The 25,000-nt window shown below is 41.0% G+C and overlaps 2 protein-coding genes across 8 annotated transcripts in view; one reads left to right on the top strand and one right to left on the bottom strand.

The window, feature by feature from the left end:
* The window catches only part of dpp6b (dipeptidyl-peptidase 6b), a 178,378-nt gene extending 174,517 nt beyond the window's left edge, over positions 1–3,861 (bottom strand). The window contains exon 1 of the mRNA XM_058394909.1: positions 3,688–3,861. Within this exon, the coding sequence (XP_058250892.1) occupies positions 3,688–3,744 (57 nt within the window). The 5' untranslated portion in view covers positions 3,745–3,861. The remainder of the gene's footprint in view (positions 1–3,687) is intronic.
* A 12,301-nt stretch (positions 3,862–16,162) lies between these two features.
* Positions 16,163–25,000, top strand: part of kmt2cb (lysine (K)-specific methyltransferase 2Cb) — a 68,958-nt gene continuing 60,120 nt past the window's right edge. For all 7 annotated transcript variants that reach the window (XM_058393795.1, XM_058393798.1, XM_058393799.1 and 4 more), the window contains exons 1-2: positions 16,163–17,070; positions 20,242–20,403. In XM_058393795.1, the coding sequence (XP_058249778.1) occupies positions 20,243–20,403 (161 nt within the window). In that variant the 5' untranslated portion in view covers positions 16,163–17,070; position 20,242. The remainder of the gene's footprint in view (positions 17,071–20,241; positions 20,404–25,000) is intronic.

Raw genomic sequence — 25,000 nt, 5'->3', positions numbered from 1 at the left:
CTCTTCAGGTGATGTTTTTGTGGGAAAATAATCCACGTTGTCATGGTAACACACCAGCCTGGTTATTTTCCAGGAGCAGCACAACACACAGTGGGTGAGTCGGTACACACAACACACTGTATTAGACACTGCAGACGGTAGAAGAGTGAAATGACAGAGGTAGAGTGACCTCCGGGAAAAAGGAGAGAAGAAAAGCACTAGAGCGATGCGGAGACTGTGAAGGTGAGGATGAACGATGGCCCGGGACTCCACGAGGACTCTGAGGGAAAATTAAAGCCAATCTTTTATTTTACACACGCAAATATAGAGACGAGGAGGAAAAAAAACTCCACATTTTTTCATTTCCTGTGACATTTGTACTATTAGCGTGACGCTGAGCTCCAGGCTAATGTCAAAGAGTTTAAATCTGCTTTAGTCAGCGTTTTTACTTCACTAACTGTCCTAACACTCCAGCTACAGGAGTGCAGACAAAACGGGTGTGTGTGTGTGTGTGAGAGAGAGAGAGAGAGAGAGACAGAGAGAGAGAGAGAGAGAGAGAGAGTGAGAGAGAGAGAGAGAAACAGAGAGAGTATGTGTCTGTCTGTTGTGTGTGTGTGTGGGGGGGGGGGTTGTGAGTGTGTAAGTGTCTGTCTGGTGTGTGCGTGTGTTTGTGTGTGTGTGTGTGTGTGAGTGAGAGAGAGAGAGAGAGAGAGAGAGAGAGAGAGAGAGAGAGAATCTATCTGGTTTTTTATGTTTGTGTGTGTTTGTGTATAATAATAATAATCCGTTTTATTTTTGTTGCTCTGATTTGAATCTGAAAGTTTTTTTCTCCTGCACTTTTTTCCCCACACATTATTACGACTCTGCAGCGTATCATCATAGAGCTCTTATTCATGAACTGTTAATGTGAGTGAAGACTCTTTTACACACACACACACACACACACACACCAGACAGACACCTACACACTCTCTCTCACACACAAAATAATTCAAATGTCAGTGCCGTGGCTGCATCAGTGAGTCTCGACTCTTTGCAAATCACTCGAGCTTCAAAAACCTATTTCTCAAATCAAACACGCCCACTGCATTCAAATATCTCACACACACACTTATAGAAAGACAGACAGACATACACATATTTAGACTGAGACAGACAGATGGACAGACAGTGAGACGGACAGACAGACAATGATTGAGAGAGACAGACAGACAATGATAGAGACAGACAGACAGAAAGAGACAGACAGACAGTGAGACAGACAATGATAGAAACAGACAGACAGACAGACAGACAGACAATGACAGAGACAGACAGACAGTGAGACAGACAGACAGTGAAAAATACAGAAACAGGCAGACAGACAGACAGACAGACAATGATAGAGACAGACAGACAAACACATAGACAGGTAGACAGACAGACAATGATAGAGACAGACAGAGAGACAGACTGACCGACAGACAGACAGTGAGACAGACAGACAATGATAGAGAGAGTCAGACAGATGGACAGATAGACAGACGGACAGACAGACAGATGAAAATCAGTATACACTCCTGTACTGAGACATCACTCTCACACACATCTTTTACATTCCCAGTTTCAGGACTTGTAAAGTTCTACAGAGAGGAACAAACTGAAGAACTGTAGAAGAGTCGAACTTCAGTCTAGAACCCAGAGCCCTGGCCAGGTCCAGAGAATTCAGAGAGTGACCGCTAAATCCTGTCATTTTATTCCTTCCGTTTCACTGTACTGTGTGACTCTGGGTGTAGTTGCTCTCTCAGGCCAGCAGAGGGCGGGCTTCGGTTATTTATTCTCTTCTCTCACGCTTCAAAGTTAAATTAATGAATAAATCAAATGAAGAAGAAGAAGAAGAAAAGATTTGTGTAGAATTCTTGCTCATCATTGCTGTTGTATATTTCACTTTCAGTTAGTTTGGAGTTTCTTGTATGGCGACGATATAAAACCTGAATCCACAAACCAGTCTCCTTTTGTTTTAATCAGCATTTTATAGAATATGCAAATATCCAAATGAAGCTGAAACCCACAACTGAAAGCAGGAATCAAATATTTTCCCAATGAATTGAATCACTGAGCACCATTATTCCCAGTAACCAATCACTGATCACCATTATTCCCAGTAACCAATCACTGATCACCATTATTCCCAGTAACCAATCACCGATCACCATTATTCCCAGTAACCAATCACTGATCACCATTATTCCCAGTAACCAATCACCGATCACCATTATTCCCAGTAACCAATCACCGATCACCATTATTCCCAGTAATCAATCACTGTGTCCAAAAAATCACCATTATTCCCAGTAACCAATCACCAATCACCATTATTCCCAGTAATCAATCACTGTGTCCAAAAAATCACCATTATTCCCAGTAACCAATCACTAATAACCACTGTTCACACTAATCAGTCAATAATCACCATTATTCACAGTAGCCAATCACTAATTACCACTGTTCCCAGCAACCAATCACCATTATTTACAGTAAACAATCAATAATCACCATTGTTCCCAGTAACAAATCACCATTGTTCCCAGTAAGCAATCAATAATCACCATTGTTCCCAGTAACCAATCACCATTATTCACAGTAACCAATCACTAATCACCATTATTCCCAGTAACCAGTCAATAATCACCATTATTCCCAGTAACCAATCACTAATCACCATTATTCGCAGTAACCAATCACTAATCACCATTATTCCCAGTAACCAATCACTAATCACCATTATTCCCAGTAACCAATCATTGATCACCATTGCACCCAGTAACCAATCACCATTATTGCCAGTAACCAATGACTGATTAATGTTCAGTTTCTTTCCATGATGTCGTCTGGTGACTTTGACTAGCTTGAGCATGCATAAGTGACGTTCCTGTGGTAGGAGTTCTGGATCAGATCTGGACACACTCACTCACCCACACACACACACACACACACACTCTCATACACACACACACACACACAGACAGAGTGTTCTCACCTGCCTAAAGGAGTGCAGTGGGGGGGGGGGGTTTAAAGAGACTGAACTCCTCAGAGACATGTCCATGCTAATCTCAGTGCAGCTGCTGTAATTTATCACCACATGTCTCTGGAGTCACATGCAGCACTATATATACACACCTTTATACACAAACTTAGCCATGATTCATATATTCATTCATCCATTCATCCATTCATCCATCCATCCGTCCTTTCATTAAATTATTCTCCAAACATTCCTAATAGCTGCGTGTGTAAACAGCTCCCTTCCACCGTTCAGCTCATTTCTACACACAATATGCTTTCAAGAATCAAATGAGTCGATTCCACGAGTCACTTTCTAGATTCTTTTAACCTAACCCAAAACAGTGCATTATTCATTCACGAATCAGTGAGTCAAATCTCATACTTTCTCACTTTATATCCCCTGAACGTGAATCAGCTTCACAGCAGGATGGAATCGACTCTTGATTCATGAACAGACTCGCTGTGAATCGACTCCTTAGATTCTATTAGGAGACAGCTGTTGACAGTGCAGTGAAGTCCAGGATCATGTACAGCCGGATCACTTTAAGTTTAGCTCCAGAAACAAGCGGGAGGTGGATATTTGGTGCTGTGTAGGTGAACGTCCACGCTAAGGAAGATTTTTAGATTGAGGGAGTTTGAGATTTGAAAACGATTCACTTTTACCTTCTCGTCTTTGGTCCATCCTCTATGGTAGTTTTCAGCCCCGGCTGTTGTGTTCATCCCGACGTCCAACAAGTTTAAAATAAATAACTGGGTCTTATTTTCCCTCTGTGTTCCTCACACACGTTCAGAGTCGACGATTCCTGTCCGAATAATTCACCAAACAATATAAAGTCCATCAAATTCTACTGCAAATCAGCTCTGAGATGCTGCCGAGTGCTAACAATAGCCTACATATTATTGTGCCCTCCCTCTTTAACACACACACACACACTCTCTCTCTCTCTCTCTCTCTCTCTATCTATCTCTCTCTCTCTCACACACACACATACACACACACACACACACACACACTCTGACGACTCCCCAATGCTGAGGATTTTTAATTTCTTGAGGGAAAAATAAAACTCCACGCAGCTCAGTACTGAGTCCTGAAACCTGTACAGTGAGAGCAGTGTCACGTCCCAGTCCTCATCTAAACAAACATGGAGACAAAACCTGGCCATGAAACACGATCACCCTCTCCCAGAATTCCACACAAAGCCTTCTGAGATCCACACCAGCAGCGTTTAGAGTCATATTTTAATTCAAAGCCCTGAAAGTACAGGACGCGGCACTTATATCCAACTAATTCAGTACTGTAAAATGTTAGTTCAGTACTGCAAGATTCGCTTCAGTTCCATGGCTGTACCGTGTGATCAGTAGACATAAATTCAGTACTTATAGACTATAGACATAAATTCAGTACTTTACTAGTAAATCAGCACTGTAGAGATTTATTCTGTACTATACCAGTTATTCAGTACAGCAGGTGCTAATTCAGTACTGTAGACATTAATCCAGTTCTGTAGACATTTATTCAGTACTATACTACTTGTTTCAGTACAGTAGGTGTTAATGCCATGACATAGACATTTGTTCAGCACTGTACACAGTTATTCCGTACTGTAGACAATTATTCAGTACTATACCAGTTCTTCAGTACAGCAGGTACTAATTCAGTTCTGTAGACAGTTCTTCAGTACTATGCCAGTTCTTCAGTACAGTAGGTACTAATTCAGTACTGTAGACATTTATTCAGTACCACACCAATTATTCAGTACAGTGGGTAATAAGTCTGTATTGTAGACGTTTATTCAGTACTAAACCAGTACAGCACAGTAGACATTAATGTAGTACTATAGACATTTATTCAGTACTATAGACAGCTATTTAGTATAGTATGTACTAAGCAAATAATTTAGAAACTTATTGAGGACTCTAGACAGTTATTCAGTACAGCAGGTGCTAATTCAGTGCTATAAAAATTCAGTACTATACCAGTTATTCAGTAAAGTAGATCTTAATTCAGTACTGTAAACATTTATTCAGTACTGTAGACATTTATTCAGTACTATAGACAGTTATTCAGTAAAACAGGTGCTAATTCAGTACTGTAGACATTTATTCAGTACTACACCAGTTATTATTCAGTACAGTAGGTACTAATTCTGTACTGTAGACATTTATTTAGTACTATAGACATTTATACAGTACAACACCAAATATTCATTACAATAGGTACTATTTCAATACTGTAGAAATTTATTCAGTACTATAGACAGCTATTCAGTTCTGTAGACATTTTTTCAGTACTATACCATTTATTTCAGTACAGTAGGTGTTAATTCAGTACTGTAGATATTTATTCAGTACCATACCAATTATTCAGTACAGTGGGTAATAAGTCTGTACTGTAGACGTTTATTCAGTACTAAACCAGTACAGCACAGTAGACGTTAATGTAGTACTATAGACAGCTATTTTGTATAGTATGTACTAAGCAAATAATTTAGAAACTTATTCAGTACTCTAGACAGTTATTCAGTACAGTAGGTGCTAATTCAGTGCTATAAAAATTAATTCAGTACTATACCAGCTCTTCAGTACAGTAGATGTTAATTCAGTACTGTAGACATTAATTTAGTACTATACCTGTTATTCAGTAGAGTAGGTACTATTCAGTTTTGTAGACATTTATTAGGTACCTTACACCATTTACTTCATTACTGTAGCTGCTAACACAACATTGTAGATGTTAATTCAGGACTTTACCACTTATTTCAGTAAGGTTGTTGTCAATTCAGTACTGTAAGTGTTAAAACAGTATTGTAGGCATTAGTTCAGTACTATAGGGGTTAATTCAGTTTTACTGGTGTTAAATGCAATCGTTAACTTGATGCTGTAAACGTTAATTCAGTACTTTGGGCTACTGCGATGCTAGACATCCAACTTCATAATATCAAAGATACTTTAAAAATGATGATCCATACCCTGAAATACTCGTGACTAGTGTACAAGGTTAGGGAGAGAGAATAGAAAGAATAGAAAGAACTCCCTCACCAGTGTACCCTAAAATATCAGTATGTTCTGCAACACTTCCCCTAGCACACACCAGTTATCGAGTCATTTAGTATGTGTCCGAAGGGAGCAAGAACGTCTAACGGTTAATAGTTTCTCATTGACTTCATTAGGAAAGCTGAAAGCAATTTTTGTATTGAATTTGTTCATTAGTTGGAGTGAAGTGTTTATTAGTGGGTGTGGGTGTGTGGGTGGGTGGGGGGGGGTTAGGGGCATGTCGAGCCAGTGCAGAGTGGCAGTGGGAGAGCTGGGTGAGCCGGTGCAGAAAGACTGGGTGAACTGGGAGAGATAGTGCAAAGAAACTGGGAGAGCTGGATGAGCTGGTGGAAAGAGACTGGGAGAGCTGGGAGAGCCAGCACAGAAATACTGGGTGAACTGGTAGAGCCAGTGCAGGAGAGACTGGGAGAGCTGGGAGAGTGAGTGGAGCTTGTACAGTGAGACTAGGTGAGTTGGTGCAGAGAGACTGGGAGAGCTAGGAGAGCCAGGTAGGAGAGACTGGGAGAGTGTGCGGGGCTAGTGCAGTGAGACTGGGATAGCCTGTGGAGCTGGCGCAGAGAGACTGGGAGAGCTGTGAAAGCCCCAAATTAGGTGACAAAATATGTCATGGTCTGATAAGACCAATGTAATAGATTTTGTGCCTAATTCCAAAAGTTATCACCCAAAGATCACCATATCACTGGTGAAGCACGGTGGTGGCAGCATCAAATTATCTGTCTGCTTCTCTTCAGACTGGGGCTCAGGATCGAGGGAATTGTGGGTAGGTTCAAATAGTAATCTATACTGGCAGAAAGACTGGAGATCTTCATTAAACAGCTGAAGATGAAGAAACTTTTCACCGTCCAACACGATTACGACCCACAGCACAAAAAGCTCTAAATCCTATCCAAGACCTGTGGAACGACTAGCAGAGGGCTGGAGCTCGCCTCACGCTCTGATAGATCTGGAGCATTTTTGTAAGGAAGTGTGGAGTAAACCTGTCTGTTTATGTCTTAGAAGTAGAACAGTGAACGTCTCCGTATTCCGTTCCTAATCTGGGCTGAGACGTTGAGACGTCGAGACGTTGAAATGCGTATTGAGATCTCACCTGAGGGCCTACGCTGATCCGAATAAACCAAATTGAAGGATAAAATAAACTGGGGATTCTGATCCTGACCCACTTCAACATTTCTGAAACAAATATACAGTTCTCCAGGTCTCAGTGGAGAGGGAAGGCTCACACCTTCTATCTCTGGCCTATTTACTGCCTTTCAGATTAATCATTTATCATCAAAATCTATTCCCTTTAACACGCCCGCTCTAATACGCTATCGTTTCCATAGCAACAGCTCCTTCACAGTGAATCGAACAGTAGACAGGTTCTTTCTTTTTCTTTTTTCTTGCTTTATTTAATTATTTTCTCTTTTTTCTTTCTTTCTTTTCTCTTTTTTCTTTCTTTTTATTTTTTCCTTCCTTCCTTCTTTCTTTCTTTCTTTCTTTCTTCTCCATAATTTTTCTTTCCTTCTCTTTTCCATGCATCATTTGTTCTCCCTTTATTGTTCACTTGCTTTATAGATACTTACTGTCTTGCTTACTTAGTTCTCTCTCTCTCTCTTTTCCTTTCTTGATATTCTCTTCCTATCTTTTTGTAGTAACCCTCTCTTCCATAAATACAGCGATGAACAAACGAGTGGAGTGTCTGATATGCTGAGGAGACATTTTCTGAACGTTGATGGAGCTTCGTTTCAGGAAGGAAACAGATGATGAGTTATAATAAATAAATAAATATAAAAGGTTTGTGTGGGTGTAAGAGGAGTAAAAGGTGTTTTAGAGTAACCGCATGATGACCAGAGTGTTTCTACAGAAGGCTGTAAGAGGATACAGAGATGTCGGCTCGTAAATCTGTCACGCGAGCGATCCTTTAATGAACTTCTGAAACCGAGAGCCTCCGAATATGTAAAGCAGGAGTCCTGCTTCAGGACAAAACAATGACAGCTTGCGTTCTCAGGTGACCGTTACTCGTTAGCGTGACTAATAGCTAGCTGGCTGCGTGTGACTTTAACCCGAGCACAACGCCGAGGAGACGAACGGTATATAATTCATCATCCCAGTAACAGAGAGAGTCAGAGAGAGGCTGTCCACTGAGAGAACTGGGACTTTCTCTGAAGAGAATTAAAGAGAGAAGTGCATTATGGGAGCTCTGTCTCAGGCTGCTGAAGAAAGTACTGCAGTGCATTGTGGGCTTGCAGCAAAGTAATCAAAGTAATCAGGTGGATTATGTTCGGTAAAGGTTTTATTCCTCAAGTAGCACCGAGATTTTTTATCCATTTGTAGTTACATTTGAAAGCAGTGAACCAGTTCCCGTGTTATTTAGTAGGGTGTCTCTTGACATTTTTCCTTCTCGAAGTTTCACCTCTGATGAGATTCCTTACTCGCTAAACGGCCAATGACTCACAGAAAACTTCACCATACCGAGTGCCTGTGAATGAGCCGTTGCTATGGAAACGATAACGTATGATGTATTAGGAGCATTTAGTATTGAGAACGACACACTCCAATCCATTTCCTTAAACTCAGATAATTCCCAGATCAGATCTTCAGTACGGTCTCAGATGTTTGGACCTTGGGGTGTAAAGCAGCAGCAGCAACAGCAGCATCATCGGTTAGCAGAGCCGAGTGTAACGGGTCACTGCTCTCAGGGTGATGGGTCCGTGTCAAACACTGAGCAGAGCGGGAAGAGAAGACCATCTCCTCTTTCACATTCACTCTGAACCTGATCAGCACATTAAACTGACTCATGATAGCTGTAAGCAGCACAGAACCCATTAAACAGATCCGCTTGTCATATACAACAGCTCGGGTGAAGCTGCCGCTTTAATTAGTGTGAAGATTTTACTGCTGTGTTCCACATATTTCACATTTCTTTATAAAAATCTGTAAAATGTTAGTATGTTACCAAGAATTCATTTCTGCTGTTCAATTGCAGTTTTATTACTACTTTATTATTATGGATTTAAAATAACATAACCACCATCAGTCAATCAGGTTTCACAGGAGACTTTTACGGAAGCTGAACTTGTTCTATAAAAAAGTAAATGTATTGGTGTTTGGACCCCTCAGATCGCTGCTATCAGCTGTATTGTGTGTTATATATTGGTGTTTGGACCCCTCAGATCGCTGCTATCAGCTGTATTGTGTGTTATGTATTGGTGTTTGGACCCCTCAAATCACTGCTCTCAGCTGTATTGTGTGTTATATATTGGTGTTTGGACCCCTCAGATCACTGATCTCAGCTGTATTGTGTGTTATATATTGGTGCTTGGACCCCTCAGATCACTGATCTCAGCTGTATTGTGTGTTATATATTGGTGTTTGGACCCCTCAGATCACTGCTCTCAGCTGTATTGTGTGTTATATATTGGTGTTTGGACCCCTCAGATCACTGATCTCAGCTGTATTGTGTGTTATGTATTGGTGTTTGGACCCCTCAGATCACTGCTCTCAGCTGTATTGTGTGTTATATATTGGTGTTTGGACCCCTCAGATCACTGATCTCAGCTGTATTGTGTGTTATATATTGGTGTTTGGACCCCTCAGATCACTGATCTCAGCTGTATTGTGTGTTATGTATTGGTGTTTGGACCCCTCAGATCACTGCTCTCAGCTGTATTGTGTGTTATATATTGGTGTTTGGACCCCTCAGATCACTGATCTCAGCTGTATTGTGTGTTATGTATTGGTGTTTGGACCCCTCAGATCACTGCTCTCAGCTGTATTGTGTGTTATATATTGGTGTTTGGACCCCTCAGATCACTGATCTCAGCTGTATTGTGTGTTATATATTGGTGCTTGGACCCCTCAGATCGCTGCTATCAGCTGTATTGTGTGTTATATATTGGTGTTTGGACCCCTCAGATCACTGCTCTCAACTGTATTGTGTGTTATATATTGGTGTTTGGACCCCTCAGATCACTGATCTCAGCTGTATTGTGTGTTATATATTGGTGTTTGGACCCCTCAAATCACTGCTCTCAGCTGTATTGTGTGTTATGTATTGGTGTTTGGACCCCTCAGATCACTGCTCTCAGCTGTATTGTGTGTTATGTATTGGTGTTTGGACCCCTCAGATCACTGCTCTCAGCTGTATTGTGTGTTATGTATTGGTGTTTGGACCCCTCAAATCACTGCTCTCAGCTGTATTGTGTGTTATATATTGGTGTTTGGACCCCCCAGATCACTGATCTCAGCTGTATTGTGTGTTATATATTGGTGCTTGGACCCCTCAGATCGCTGCTATCAGCTGTATTGTGTGTTATATATTGGTGTTTGGACCCCTCAGATCACTGATCTCAGCTGTATTGTGTGTTATGTATTGGTGTTTGGACCCCTCAGATCACTGCTCTCAGCTGTATTGTGTGTTATATATTGGTGTTTGGACCCCTCAGATCACTGCTCTCAGCTGTATTGTGTGTTATGTATTGGTGTTTGGACCCCTCAGATCACTGATCTCAGCTGTATTGTGTGTTATGTATTGGTGTTTGGACCCCTCAGATCACTGCTCTCAGCTGTATTGTGTGTTATATATTGGTGCTTGGACCCCTCAGATCACTGCTCTCAACTGTATTGTGTGTTATATATTGGTGTTTGGACCCCTCAGATCACTGCTCTCAGCTGTATTGTGTGTTATGTATTGGTGTTTGGACCCCTCAGATCGCTGCTCTCAGCTGTATTGTGTGTTATATATTGGTGTTTGGACCCCTCAGATCACTGATCTCAGCTGTATTGTGTGTTATATATTGGTGCTTGGACCCCTCAGATCGCTGCTATCAGCTGTATTGTGTGTTATGTATTGGTGTTTGGACCCCTCAGATCACTGCTCTCAGCTGTATTGTGTGTTATGTATTGGTGTTTGGACCCCTCAGATCACTGCTCTCAGCTGTATTGTGTGTTATGTATTGGTGTTTGGACCCCTCAGATCGCTGCTCTCAGCTGTATTGTGTGTTATGTATTGGTGTTTGGACCCCTCAAATCACTGCTCTCAGCTGTATTGTGTGTTATGTATTGGTGTTTGGACCCCTCAGATCACTGCTCTCAGCTGTATTGTGTGTTATGTATTGGTGTTTGGACCCCTCAGATCGCTGCTATCAGCTGTATTGTGTGTTATATATTGGTGTTTGGACCCCTCAGATCACTGCTCTCAGCTGTATTGTGTGTTATGTATTGGTGTTTGGACCCCTCAGATCACTGCTCTCAGCTGTATTGTGTGTTATATATTGGTGCTTGGACCCCTCAGATCACTGCTCTCAGCTGTATTGTGTGTTATGTATTGGTGTTTGGACCCCTCAGATCACTGCTCTCAGCTGTATTGTGTGTTATATATTGGTGTTTGGACCCCTCAGATCACTGCTCTCAACTGTATTGTGTGTTATATATTGGTGTTTGGACCCCTCAGATCACTGCTCTCAGCTGTATTGTGTGTTATATATTGGTGTTTGGACCCCTCAGATCACTGCTCTCAGCTGTATTGTGTGTTATATATTGGTGCTTGGACCCCTCAGATCACTGATCTCAGCTGTATTGTGTGTTATATATTGGTGTTTGGACCCCTCAGATCACTGCTCTCAGCTGTATTGTGTGTTATATATTGGTGTTTGGACCCCTCAGATCACTGCTCTCAGCTGTATTGTGTGTTATATATTGGTGTTTGGACCCCTCAGATCACTGCTCTCAGCTGTATTGTGTGTTATATATTGGTGTTTGGACCCCTCAGATCACTGCTCTCAGCTGTATTGTGTGTTATGTATTGGTGTTTGGACCCCTCAGATCACTGCTCTCAGCTGTATTGTGTGTTATATATTGGTGTTTGGACCCCTCAGATCACTGCTCTCAGCTGTATTGTGTGTTATATATTGGTGTTTGGACCCCTCAGATCACTGCTCTCAGCTGTATTGTGTGTTATATATTGGTGTTTGGACCCCTCAGATCACTGCTCTCAGCTGTATTGTGTGTTATGTATTGGTGTTTGGACCCCTCAGATCACTGCTCTCAGCTGTATTGTGTGTTATGTATTTGTGTTTACTTTTGTTTGTCCTATTTGCTGCACTGCTGATGTGTCCAGTGGATTAAATCCGGAGGTCCAGCTCCCTCTCAGTGTCCTCGTCCATTTCACTCGTCTGCTTTTTCTTGTTACAGAAGAAGGAGGTATAAACGATGCTCTTTGACAGGATGTTAGTCGAGCACACATAAGAAGGTTTATGGCACAGAGTTGCCTCATCCTGCTGCTGCTGCTGGGTGATAAGACACGTCTTTACACACACACACACACACACACACACACACACACACACACAGTACTGTGTGCTTTTACTACATAGATACTTGTTATTCAACACAGATTTCTGTTCACACAACTGTTAAATGCAAATGTTCCACTTTCATTCGAAGCCTTAGCGTAAATTTTAGCCCACGTTACGGACAAAATGTAATTACACACAGTACATGGTAAATAATATTTTTTTGCTATGAAGGAATCAATAAACAACCAAATATTATTCATTATTTGTTTTATTTTAATATGGTAATTACACAAAAAATAAATAAAAAATTAATCCTCACATATGCCTTTATCTGCTGAATTATTTGTTTGTTTATTTATTTTTTACATTTTTAATAAGTTATAAAAAATGATCAATTATCAATTTAATAAGTTATCAAAAATTATTTATTTATTTATTTTGCTTTAAATGTCACTTAAATTATTTTAACAGAATTTACACAACAGAATCATTTTAAATCTTTGTCACTTTAAACACATTAAACTTTCTTAAAAATTTCCCTATTTCATTATTTCCTCTTTTACTTCCTGTTTCAGCTCCGCCTCGGCCACGCCCCCTCATCATTTCACCTGCGTTTCGTTCGAATCCCAGAAAATCTTCAATCAATAAAATAAAAGTCCCCCGACTTCCCTTGAGAACGTGGCACGAGATTTATATCCGTTTATAGCTACGTTTAATGCGTAAAACACCTTAGCTACTGTTCTTACTTACATTATAGAAGTCGTTCTCTCACCAGCCTCTCTGTTTATTTCTCTCTCTTTTAATTATTAAGAAGAAAAGAAATGCAGCTTGTCATGTTTTAGAGAAAGTCCTGCTTCTCTTTTTGCTATAATATTCATGACATATCGACTTTTATTGGATTTCATCGCTTCTGTGAACGCAGCTGAAACAATAATCGACCCTTTGTGTGTGTGTGTGTGTGTGTGTCTGATCAAATGACATTGTGTTGGTCCCCACAATGAAAACAAAAGACCAGCAGCATTTATTTGAACGTCCTCACAAGGATAATAAGCTGAATCGTGCGTGAGAGGTTTGTGTTTGTTTAGTAACACATGCAGTGTAACACTGCCCCCTGGTGGTGAAACCTGTTAGCAATTACACCTAGGTTCTACACCGGAGCTAAGAAACCCTAAAGTATGAAATCATAAACACTGAGTATCCGTCTGTGTCATGCTGTTAGAGAAAAATAATCAACATTCACACAATAACAATTACACACTCCACCATTTTGTTTAAAGCTTTATAAACTGTGTGTGTGTGTGTGTGTGTGTGTGTGTGTACACTGCAACACGAACAATCCCCTCAGGTTAAAAGTGACGAAGCAGCCATGTTTTTTAAACTAGTTATGATAGTTTACCCTTCTACAAATCTTCCACTTTCCTCTCGCTTCATTTTTAGATTCATATTCCAAACACTTTGGACTGCTTCTCTGTTAGAAACGAATCAGCAAATCGATTTAATTAATGAGAACCAATGAGAGCGATCCGAATCACGTGATCAACTTAGCGCCTCCTATTGGACACAATGCACGTTTGCCAGCTTCCTACAAAATCAGGAGAAAGGAAAGCCATGGATTATCTTCCACCATATCTGCACAGGTTTAAGAGAAGAAGATATCATAAATAAATAAATAAATAAATAAATAAATAAATAAATAAATAAATAAATAAATAAATGTATTTGGCTTTGTTTCGCCCACATGTGGATTCAAGTAAACACACGTGGCATCATGGGAACATCCGAAAAAATCCCTACATGTGGAAAGAATTAACGTGTGAAAATAACAGACTGAAATCGGAGTACAGAGTGAAAGAAAGATAAACAGCTCTTCCAGATGACTCTGCCGCTGCTGAAGTGTTTATTACAGTTTAATTACACATTTAATGCGTTTTTACTTGAAAAAGAACGCCTCCAGGCGGCGCTGTGAACACAGAGAAGGACTTCAGCACTTGGATTCAGCAGACTGTCTCCTGATGTTCCTCCTATTCCTGTTCTCAGAACCTGGATTCGTTTCAGTGAGTCAGGTCATTTGATTCGACTCACTAATAAGAGTCGAATCCCAAATGATTCATCACCAGGTTTAAATGCCTATTAAGTAAATTTCTTTTTTGGTAGGTTCCATATTCCAAATGACACAGGAGGAGTAACCAATCCCAAACACGCATTCCGGACCAGAAGTGCGTTTTCCGAAGCAATTTAATACATCTTTGCTAAAGGCACTGCCAGGGGTTCTTTTCGACCATGGTCTACATAACTTCTAGATGATTTCTACAAGTAAAGAATAAAAAATATCAACTTCTGAAGGTTTTAAACAGGCAGAGTTTACAGCCTACGGTGGAAAATATTCATGTGTAAATGTGATTATTCAACTCATTTTTGAAATCTTGCTCCTTTATAAGGCTTAGTCGAAGTTTATTGTTCTTCTCGTCCTCACTGCACCTATTTACCTGTTTGTGTTTCTTTAAATGTTTTTGTGTTTTCTGCACATTTTTAGCTGTACTACTTTTTTCATAAGTTTATATCTCACTACTATCTTGATCTCGATACTAACAACTGACCAGGCCACACCCACAATGAAAAAAAAAAAAAAACCTAAAGAAGCGATACGTAACTCTCTGGCTTTAACGTCATATCTCTGTCCGGTGAAGAATCCAAACTTCAGTGTTCATGATGACGTCACGATGTGTAGCTGCACTTCAATTAGCTTTTTTAGCAGACGGAGGAAGAAATAGAGTCTTTCAATATAAAAAATCTGTGCAGTGAAAATTTTTTGTGAAAATGTTGGGGTTTTTTTTCCTCGATAGCTTATACCCTTGTTATAAACCGATTTGTGATGATGTGTTATAAATCACATAGATGTGATGATGTGTTATAAATGATTTATAAAGGTGATATTCCTCTGGTCAGACAAAGGAGGTGTTTTTGTTTTCAACTGAGGAACTATTTCGCAGCCCACAGCTGAAGCTTTCAGACACGGCTGCCGCTGGGGTGCGAGCTATGGCTTCGATAACTACCCGATAATTTACAACACGGTGTCTGGCATGTAGCTTAAGTGTTCGACGGGATACGCTCCAGTGAAGGAATATTACATTTAATAAAAAGTAAAAGTGAAGCCCTGTTTAATCGAAACAATAGACAGATGTCGTGTTACCCTCCACCCCCCACCCCACCCCACCCCCCAGGATCTTAAGTGATGTTTAGAAAAGAGTGTTTATTTTTTAAAAAAGAGTGTTTATAAAGTGAAGAGGTATTAAAATGTAAAAAAAAAAAAAACAACCATTCCCGACCCCGGACGTCAAACAACTTTCTCCAAAACTTTTGCTCTTAATCCATTGTTGTTGTTTTTAATACATATCTTCCAGATTATATGGACGAATAAAGAATATTAATAACATCTGCTGTTGCACCTCTAAACCATTCTCCTGGTGTTTTTCAGCTGGAGAGAAGAGAAACAGATCCGTTCCGTGGATCCGCGCCACATCTTCCACACGTCCGCAGCGAGAGAGGGGGGGGGATGGTCGCCTCACCTGCTGAGCGTTCCAGTGTATCCCTCCGCAGGGTCAGTTTATGTTTTTTTTCTTTCTTTCTTTCTCTCTCTCTATCTCTCTCTCTCACCGGCTCACTGTCCGTGCGGTCAAACGTCGCCCCATGTCATTAACAACGCGTAAAATATTATCATAAAACACATCGGTGGGAAAGTGCCTCTCGCGCAAGCCGCGGGACTATTTTCGCGGCTCAGTGGCGTGAGAACACGAGGGCGTGATGCGGCCCGCACTCAAATATGGCTACCGTCGGAGTGCGAGCTACAACTTTAATATCTGTGTCTTAATAGATTTTTTATTTTTATTTTATTTTTTTGCTACGACACGACTTCTTTTTAAAGCGGAATAAATTCCCCTGGGGATGTTTTTATTTTTGACTGATCGATCGTGAGGACGCGCTGAACTTGAAAACCGAAAGGAAATGTGATCTTATTTTTTTTTTTTGGTGGATGTTTCTGTATAAACACTGCTGTCTATTTTGTTGTTGTTGTTGTTGTTGCTGTTGAAAATTTTTTCCAGCTTTCACCCGGCTTCAGAAAAGAAATACGGAATAATCTGGGATTGGACCTCGCGGTTTATATGGTTGTGTTTTTCATGGAAATAAGGGTTTCTGTCACTGCCACGGGATTATACATCGGAGAAGATCGGCTTCTGGAGCCGAGCATCGCTGGGAGGAAGAAAAGCCCAACAGCGCAGGGATGTAAAAACCCTGAAGGATCTCGCGATGTGGGGATGAATAAAGAGGAATAAACACACACACACACACACACACACACACACTGCTCAAGTCGGAATTCTAATTAAAGGGATTTTCGGATATCTGGACGCTACCTTCACATATCACCGGAGTATAAACTGGATTTTTATTTTATTTTATTTTTTTGTTTTCTTTCTCAAATCTGGAGTCTTAATGTCGACATAGTGGTCTACCCCCCCCTCCTCCTCCTCCTCAACCCCCCCTCCCCTTCCCTTCTCCTCAAGCTCCTCCACCTCCTCAAAAAAAAAAAAAAGAAAAAGAAAGAATCCTCCGAAAACACTCAATAATAAGAAAAACAACAACAGAAAAAGTACCGCATGTCCTCACACCATTGTTGACATGAAGGACACACATCCCTAGTGTTATTTAATAAAAGGTAAGCGTGAGTGGTTTTGTTGCTAGGTATCACGTTTCCCCTTCAGTCTTCACGCTAGCCTAGCTAACACGTCACCGGACACTTTTTATTTATTTTCCCCCTCTTCTCCTTCTTCTTTTCAGCCCCGTTATTTGTATTATTTTTCTTCTCCTTTCTCCCCCCCTCCCCTTTTTTTTTTTACCGAGTTTCCCCTTTTAACACGGCGTCCCGAACCGACGGTCACAAATAAGACGTGTTATATATTTATATTTATGTATGTATATGTGTGTGGAGATATATCGCGATAACCCCGGCTTCGATACCGCGTCGTTTGTCCAAGTTGGCCTGTGGTGATGATGCTAAGCTAACAGCTAGCAAAACATCCTGCGTTTATTGTCGGCTGTTTATGAATACTGAAGTTTGTTGTTGTTGTCGTCTCACTTAAAAACAGATAGAAATATAAGCGAAGGATTGAAATGATTTCCTGAGAGAGAGGAATAATAATAAATAAATAACTAAATAAATAAATAAAACAGCACTACTTCAGAGGCTAGTCTCAAGAAAGGAAAACACACCATCTGGTCCTCAGTGTACTTTTGGGGAAATCAGCCGGCTTTGGTGTTTTTCGTTTAAAAAAACAAAACAAAAAAATAACAATAATAAAACGTAGTGGGTTGTTTTACTAAAACGTAGATTTTTTTTGTTTTGTTTTTTAAAAGATTTTTTTTTTCTTCCCCCAACCAGAACCAAGCTTGTGAGTGAGATGAACAAAGACTGGACATGCCCCCCTCATGTGAACCACTTTGCTTTGTGTTCAGTGCTTAAACAAAAGGCCTTCAGTGTTTTCCCCTCTTCTCCTTGTTCCTGAACACTGAATACGTCCTGAAGTGAAGAAAATAAATCATTGTTTTCATACTGTATCTGGCGGGGGGGGGGGGGATTTAAACAAGCTAGCGCTAGTCATACTAACTTCTTACTGAGTGACTGACCGGGGATTGGTCCTGCAAGTTCGTCTCGAACCCTGGAGTTCTTTCCTTCTCGGGCGTGTAAATTGGTGGAAGGTTAAATCCACGTCTGGGAAATAACTGGAACGCTTTAATTCTTCGAATTCGGGCGACGAACGATGGCGGAGAAAGCTTGAAAATAAACGCATCGTCGATTATCATCGTTATTATTTGTTGTCGCACTCAACGCGTTGACTACGCTAAGCTGATGTTTGTTAGCTATCGCGTGTTGAGTCACTAAACGCCGGGACCGGTCGAAGAGATCTGAACTGCTTGGTTTAGTGTTAGCTGTTACGCGACGTCCGTTGTTTTCACACCCTGAGCGATGTAGGCGTGCGGAGCGTAACTCTATAGTGACCGGCGTAATTCCCGGAAAGAACGGCAGCGTCACGTTGGCAACGTGCCCCGTCATCTGAACGCACAGGTGGCCAGAGAGACGTGGACGTGCGACCGTAGACGTTCATCAAGGTCCAGCACTCTGGGGGCGTCACAGCTAGCCGAGGTTCCTCAGTTATGGAAACTAGCATCACACTCGATCGGTTTAGCGAAGACGGCGATACGTGTGCTTTAATGAGAGAACAAAGCTAGCATTTCCACCTGCGAAGAAAAGTAGGGTCTATTTGGCGTCGGTTCTGACTTTCCTCTTCCTTGGCATCTTCGCCGGACCTCATGTGCTTCGGCTCGCCGCGAACACTTTCTAGCAGACGAATATCTCACCTTAACCGACGTAAACAAGTGAAGTGTTCAGGTTCACGATGCTTTTAAGACAAAAATACAGTGTTTTTTTTTTTAACATCATACACACTCCGCTAAGCTGCCGGACGTTGTACAAAAAATTAGCGACTGTGTGTAAAATAGTACAAAATGAATGCAGTCGTGTTGAGAATCGCCGTTTTAAAATCTCAGTATTTACGTTTATGACGCCGTAATAAGAAGCTGTGAGTTCAGATATGTTTTATTTATAATTAGCAACAAATTCAGCCCTTTTTTTAAAATATCGTTATTAGAGTGTAATACACGTTTTATTACGTGTTGAATATTTTTTATTTTTTTGTAAAAATGATCACCCACTGGACGAAGCGGAGGTGATAGTAAAATCTTGTAGTTTTTAGTGTTTTTTTAGTGTTCTGCATCGCTAGGAAACTTCCATATCGCTAGACGTATTCGGTAGGAACACCTTAGAGATTTTCGGATGTGATATTTTTGCCATATCGTCCGCCTGTGCTCGTAACCCCACACACCTTTTTACTTCTGGAATGTTCTGGAAACAGACGGTGATGAGGCAGATCAGTAAGAGCGGCGATGAGAGCGAGGAAGATGATGTTCGTGTCCACACTCGAGCTCCATCTCACCACAGGCATGTGATCCACAGGGCTGGTGTCAGTGTTGGTGGAGCTGTGGGCAGTTTTGTAGCGCGAGTCTCGTCCGCGGTGATAAACGTTAACGTCTTTGAGATTTGTCTCGTTCTCACTAAGGCCTAACACTGCTGATACTGACTCAGTCGAGACGTGTTCACACTCGATCGTTCGTTTTTGAGGGGAAACTGATCACTGGTCATCACGCGCCGTGTTTATACACCGACGATCTCTTTATCTTCCCAATTCTTCACAGAACTAAAGAGTCGATTCATGACCAGGTTGAACTGATTCCTGATACCATGATCAGGGGTTTGGATGAAGACCTTCAGTGGGATTGATATGGAAAAGATCCAAATAACGTGACGGATTCATGTGCTTTGGATAGAACTCTGGTGTGTTCTCCACCTCTGTGTGGTTCTTTAGTCAGGTGAGGGAACAAGAACCTCTGATGGAGTGCAGCTTCCAGACGGTTCAAACCAGAAAGCATTTGACTCTGAATCAATTCGGGGAAGTGAATGAAAACGTAGTGCTGCGTGTTCTGATGATTTGCTTCGAGAAGACTTAGAAACGTAACGATTTTTACTCGGCCACAAGAACCGTGAGGTCACTCGAGTTGACCAGTGGACTGCGGTGTCCAGTTGGCGGTTGTATCGGTTCCCAGTTCTCAAGATTAAGTCCTGGTTCACAGACAGCTTTCAGTTTTGACCCAAAACCAAACCACATGTGAAAAGCCTTAAACGAAAACAAAGTGGAATGCTGAATGTTACCATCTGAACATGACGGAGTGAAGCCTCTCTCATCGTCCGTCTGCTTTCTTGTCGTTTTATCAGAATGTCATCAGAGGAGAAGATTCTGGATTCCTCTGATAAAGGACCCTCGCCACCTGCAGGCGGATCTGTGGCCACGCCGGCAGGAAGTCCCGCCCACAACGACAGGCGGCCCAGAGGCCGGCCTCGAAAGGATGCTGGATCCACACCCAGACAGAGGAAGAAGTGAGTCACTCGTTTTTTTCTCTTTTTACTGATTGTGGCCCTGCCCACTCGTTTACTTGTATACAGATTTTTTTTTTTTTTTTACCTCTCGCATTTCCAGGACTTTTTCTTTTTTAGTAGCCGTTGACGTCACGGTGTTAATGTGAGCATGATCGCTGTGGTTCTGCATGTGTTCTGACCCGCCTGCTGGTCCGCTTGTTCTTGATTTAGGTTTAGTTTCCTCTGGTTTTGCCCCCTGTGACACTCAGTACTCAGCTCTCACAGCGTTATCATGATACACTTGTATGCGATCGTCAGTATTGTGATACCATGCTCTCGCATTTACACTAAACGCTCTCACATACGACGTCCTCGCTTTCACAGAAAACACACTCATTCCCCCGTGTCACACATAATGCTCTTGCACTAGTTAGGACACTCGCATTTACACAAAACGCTCTCACAATGTTCTCCCCTTCACAGAAATGAGTCATTCACCCATGTCACATATAAAGCTTTCGCACTAGCGAAAACACTCGCATTTACATTTAGCATTCACACAAAACACGCTCACATTTATACAAAACGTTCTCGTATTCGCACAAGATGAAGTCGCTTTTACGCATAGTGCTCTCACACTAGCAAAATCGCTCGCATTCACGCAAAACACTCGCTTTTACGCAAAAACGAAGTCACTCGTGCAAAACGCTCTCCCATTTACACAAAACGCTCTCACGTTCACGGAAAACATCCTTTCATTCACGCAAGATGAAGTCGCTTTCACAAGTAGTGCTCTCACGCTAGCAAAAACACTCACATTCACACAAAAACGAAGTCACTTACAAAACGCTTTCACATTCCCCAAAATGTTCTGGCACTCACACGAGATGCAGTCACTTTGACAAGTAGTGATCTCACACTAGCAAAAACACTCGCATTCACACAAAATGGTCTCACATTTATACACAAACGAAGTCACTTTCACACGTTGTGCTCTCATGCTAGCAAATACACTCGCATTCACACAAAAGGCTCTCGCATATACACAAAAATGAAGTCACTTTCGCAAGTAGTGCTCTCACACTAGCAAAAACACAAAACACTTACACATTTATACAAAAACAGTCAGTCACACACAATGCTCTCGCACAACACCTTGCTCACGTTTACACAAAACGTTTTGGGGTTCACACGAAAATGCAGACACTTTCACACTCAAGGCTCTCGCACAAAATGCACTCTTTTACACACGTGATACTCTTGCACTAGTACAAAAACGCTTTCCCACACAACACTGTCACATTTGCAGAAATCACACTCATTCACCCATGTCACACATAATGCTCTCACACTAGAAAGAACACTCGAATTTACACAAAATACTCTCACATTTACACAAAACGCTCTCACATTCATACAGAATGAATAAAGATGAAGTCACTTTCACAATTAGTGATCTCACGCTAGAAAAAACACTCGCTTTCACACAAAAACGAAGTCGCTCGCACATAATGCTCTCACATTTTTCACAAAACCTTCTGGCATTCACACAAGATGAAGTCACTTTCACAGTTAGTGATCTCATGTTAGCAAAAACACTCGCATTCACACAAAAACAAAGTCACTTGCACATAACGCTCTTACATTTACACAGAACGCGCTTGCATTTACACAAAAATGAAGTCACTTTCACACCTAGTGCTCTCACACTAGCAAAAACACTCGCATTCACACAAAAACGAAGTCACTCATACACAGTGCTCTCCCATTTACACAAAACCTTCTGGCATTCACACAAGATGAAGTCACTTTCACACGTAGTGCTCTCACGCTAGCAAAGACACTCGCATTCACACATAATGCTCTCACATTTACACAAAACGTTCCGGCATTCACACTAAAACAAATTCACTTTCAAATTTTGTGATCCCACACTAGCAAAAAAACTCGCATTCACATAGAACACTCTCGCATTCACGCAAAAACTAGGTCACTCTCACACATAGTGCTCTTACGCTAGGAAAAACATTCCCATTCACACAAAACGCTCTCCCATTTACGCAAAAACTAAGTCAATTTCACACATAGTGCTCTCATACTAGCAAGAACACACAAAGCGCTCTCACATTTACACGGAAATGAAGTGACTCATGATTCCCTCTCGCGCTAGCAGGAAACATTTCCCACATTCACCCGCAGAGGCTGAGCTTTTCTTGTGCGTTCTCTGGGTCACTCAGTGCGAGTTGTGCAGAGGTTTGATGCTAGGCGTCGTTTAGACCCACGTTACAGAGCGGAAGTGGATTCGAGCCGCACGTGGCTGCGCGATCTGTGCTAGTGCGAGTGTTTATCCCCACAGGCGGCTCTTTTCGCACCACAGCTGACCTACAGACCAGTCTCCTGTGACCGGGGTGACCTGTACGCTATCATGACTGAAACAGTTGATTTAGGTCAACGCAGAGACATGCCAGTCTACTGGAGCGTTTTTTGGCACGTTTTGGTTAACGCTAGTTTTAGGTTAATGATTAAGTTAACGGGGGAAAAAAGGAGGCAGTTTCCAATTTTTCCAAATTTTTAAAATTTTTCATTTCTTTCACTCAAATTGTCTGAAGTTCCCAAACGTTCTCTGCTGATTAAACCTGAGAGCTTTCAATCCATTCACACTGGACTGGTTTAAACATTTAACCTTCTGATAAAAATAAATGTGTTTTTAAGCTAAAATGTAAACGGAATGCTAAATAAAAAAGACGTTTCTATGATACAGGGTACCACGATGCTTACAGCTGTGAAAAAAAAATAGTCCAATAAATGTTTTTTTGTGTAAAAAAAAAAAAAAGCTACTTTATATAATGTCAGCAAAAATAAATGTGTATTTTTTAAAAAAAGTAGAATATATATTTTTTTAAATGTCAAAATGTAATACTGCGATTAAAAAAAAGGTTAAACTTTAAAATAACTAAACAAAATTGACTTGCCATTTATTTATAATGGTGAAATTCTACTTTATTTTTTATTGTGATTCATTTCAGGAAAGCAGTGATTTTTATTTTTATTTATTTATTTTTTATATATGTTATTTTTTATATTTTTATTTATTTGTTTATTTTTAAATTTCTAATATTTAAAAAAAATAAGTAAAGTAAAATCTTTATTTCTAAAATCTTAAAAAAAAGAATATTTTGAAATGAATTTATTTTTTTTTTTTTATTAAACTTTTATTTAACCACTATTTATGTTTCTGTTCACACTAGCTTTATTTAAATCAGTTTATTTTATGAACAAATTTTTAATGTTGTTTATTAAACTCACATCGACTGCCTCGGTTTTTATCTCATTTTTACTCAAAGTTCCGACTAAAATACTGAAAGCTTCACTGAGCATTTACCTTGCTAACGGCTGCGGTTAGCGATTTAGCTAGTTAGCGACTAGCTGTGACTGTTGAAGTGACACCAAAGCGATCAGGAACGTGAACATTTCACTCGGATGTGCCGATTAAGTTTCTAGGAATACAAACTCTTGTGGTGGAATCACGCCATTATTGCTACTTAGCTACGACGCTAAGCTCACAGGAGTTCAACGTTGTGTTATGATACGATATTTTTTCTTGTTAGTTTTGAATGAAGCGACGTTAAGTGTACCGTGTAGCATGTAGCACAGTATTTGCCGTTTCCTGTAAGCGAAAGTGATCGTTTATGTAGCTCTTTTGTGAACTAGCCAATTAGCCAGAGTGATCGCTTATGTAGCTCTTTTGTGAATTAGCCAATTAGCTAGTTGATTAGCTACGGGTTTAATTCTAATCACTGACTCTGGAGACTCCGTCCATAAACCTCAGGGAAACGTTTCCTGACCCTGTAGGAAGCTTCACAGCCTCAGTGGTTACACGCTTGTTGTTACTATGGAAACGATAAGCTCATATAAACCTGCACTGCTGTCACAAATAGAGAACTAATCACCAGTTTCTTGACCAATCAGAGCACAGAACTCAGCTGCGCCACGTGTGTAAAAACTCCTCCCCGTTTCCTGTTCTGATATATTTAGATGTTTCTCCTGACTGTAGCTCAGCACCACCACACTCCGGTCCATGTGGAACTCCACTCCAGGTTTTCTCTTCCACCAGTTTAGCCGGTGCTACTTTATCCTCCCTCTCTCTCTCTCTCTCTCTCTCTCTCTCCAGGCGCAGTGTTGATAGGGATAAGTTATAGGTGTTTGGGGGGTTGGGAACCGAATCAGAAGGCGAGCGCATGCACGCTTTTCACGCTCACGTTTAACACTTTTTACAGAGCAGATGAATTTGTGCGAAAGCTCGCTAGCTAACTGCGCGAGTGGTCTCTAAGCAGTCGGAAGAATGCCGCGTATGTACAGCATAGAAATAAAGCGAGAGGGCTAATGAATACGGATGAGTTATAGCTAACAGATTAGCATCCTGTGAAGCGCTACGCAGTCATGCTAACTTAGTGAAGGAAGCTAGCTGATCTGATGTTCCTGTACGGTGACGCGTCATTCACACTTTAGCTCCGCCCCCAACACGCTAGCCCTGATATCAGTTACAGTCAGTCGATACGGCGGCCATGTTGTTGCACGTTGCCATGGTGACACATTTTCTCTCTTGTCTTTGCTTTCT

This window comes from Hemibagrus wyckioides, linkage group LG07, assembly GCF_019097595.1.
Source record: "Hemibagrus wyckioides isolate EC202008001 linkage group LG07, SWU_Hwy_1.0, whole genome shotgun sequence".
NCBI lineage: Eukaryota > Metazoa > Chordata > Actinopteri > Siluriformes > Bagridae > Hemibagrus > Hemibagrus wyckioides.
This window is presented reverse-complemented; position numbering and strand designations above follow the sequence as displayed.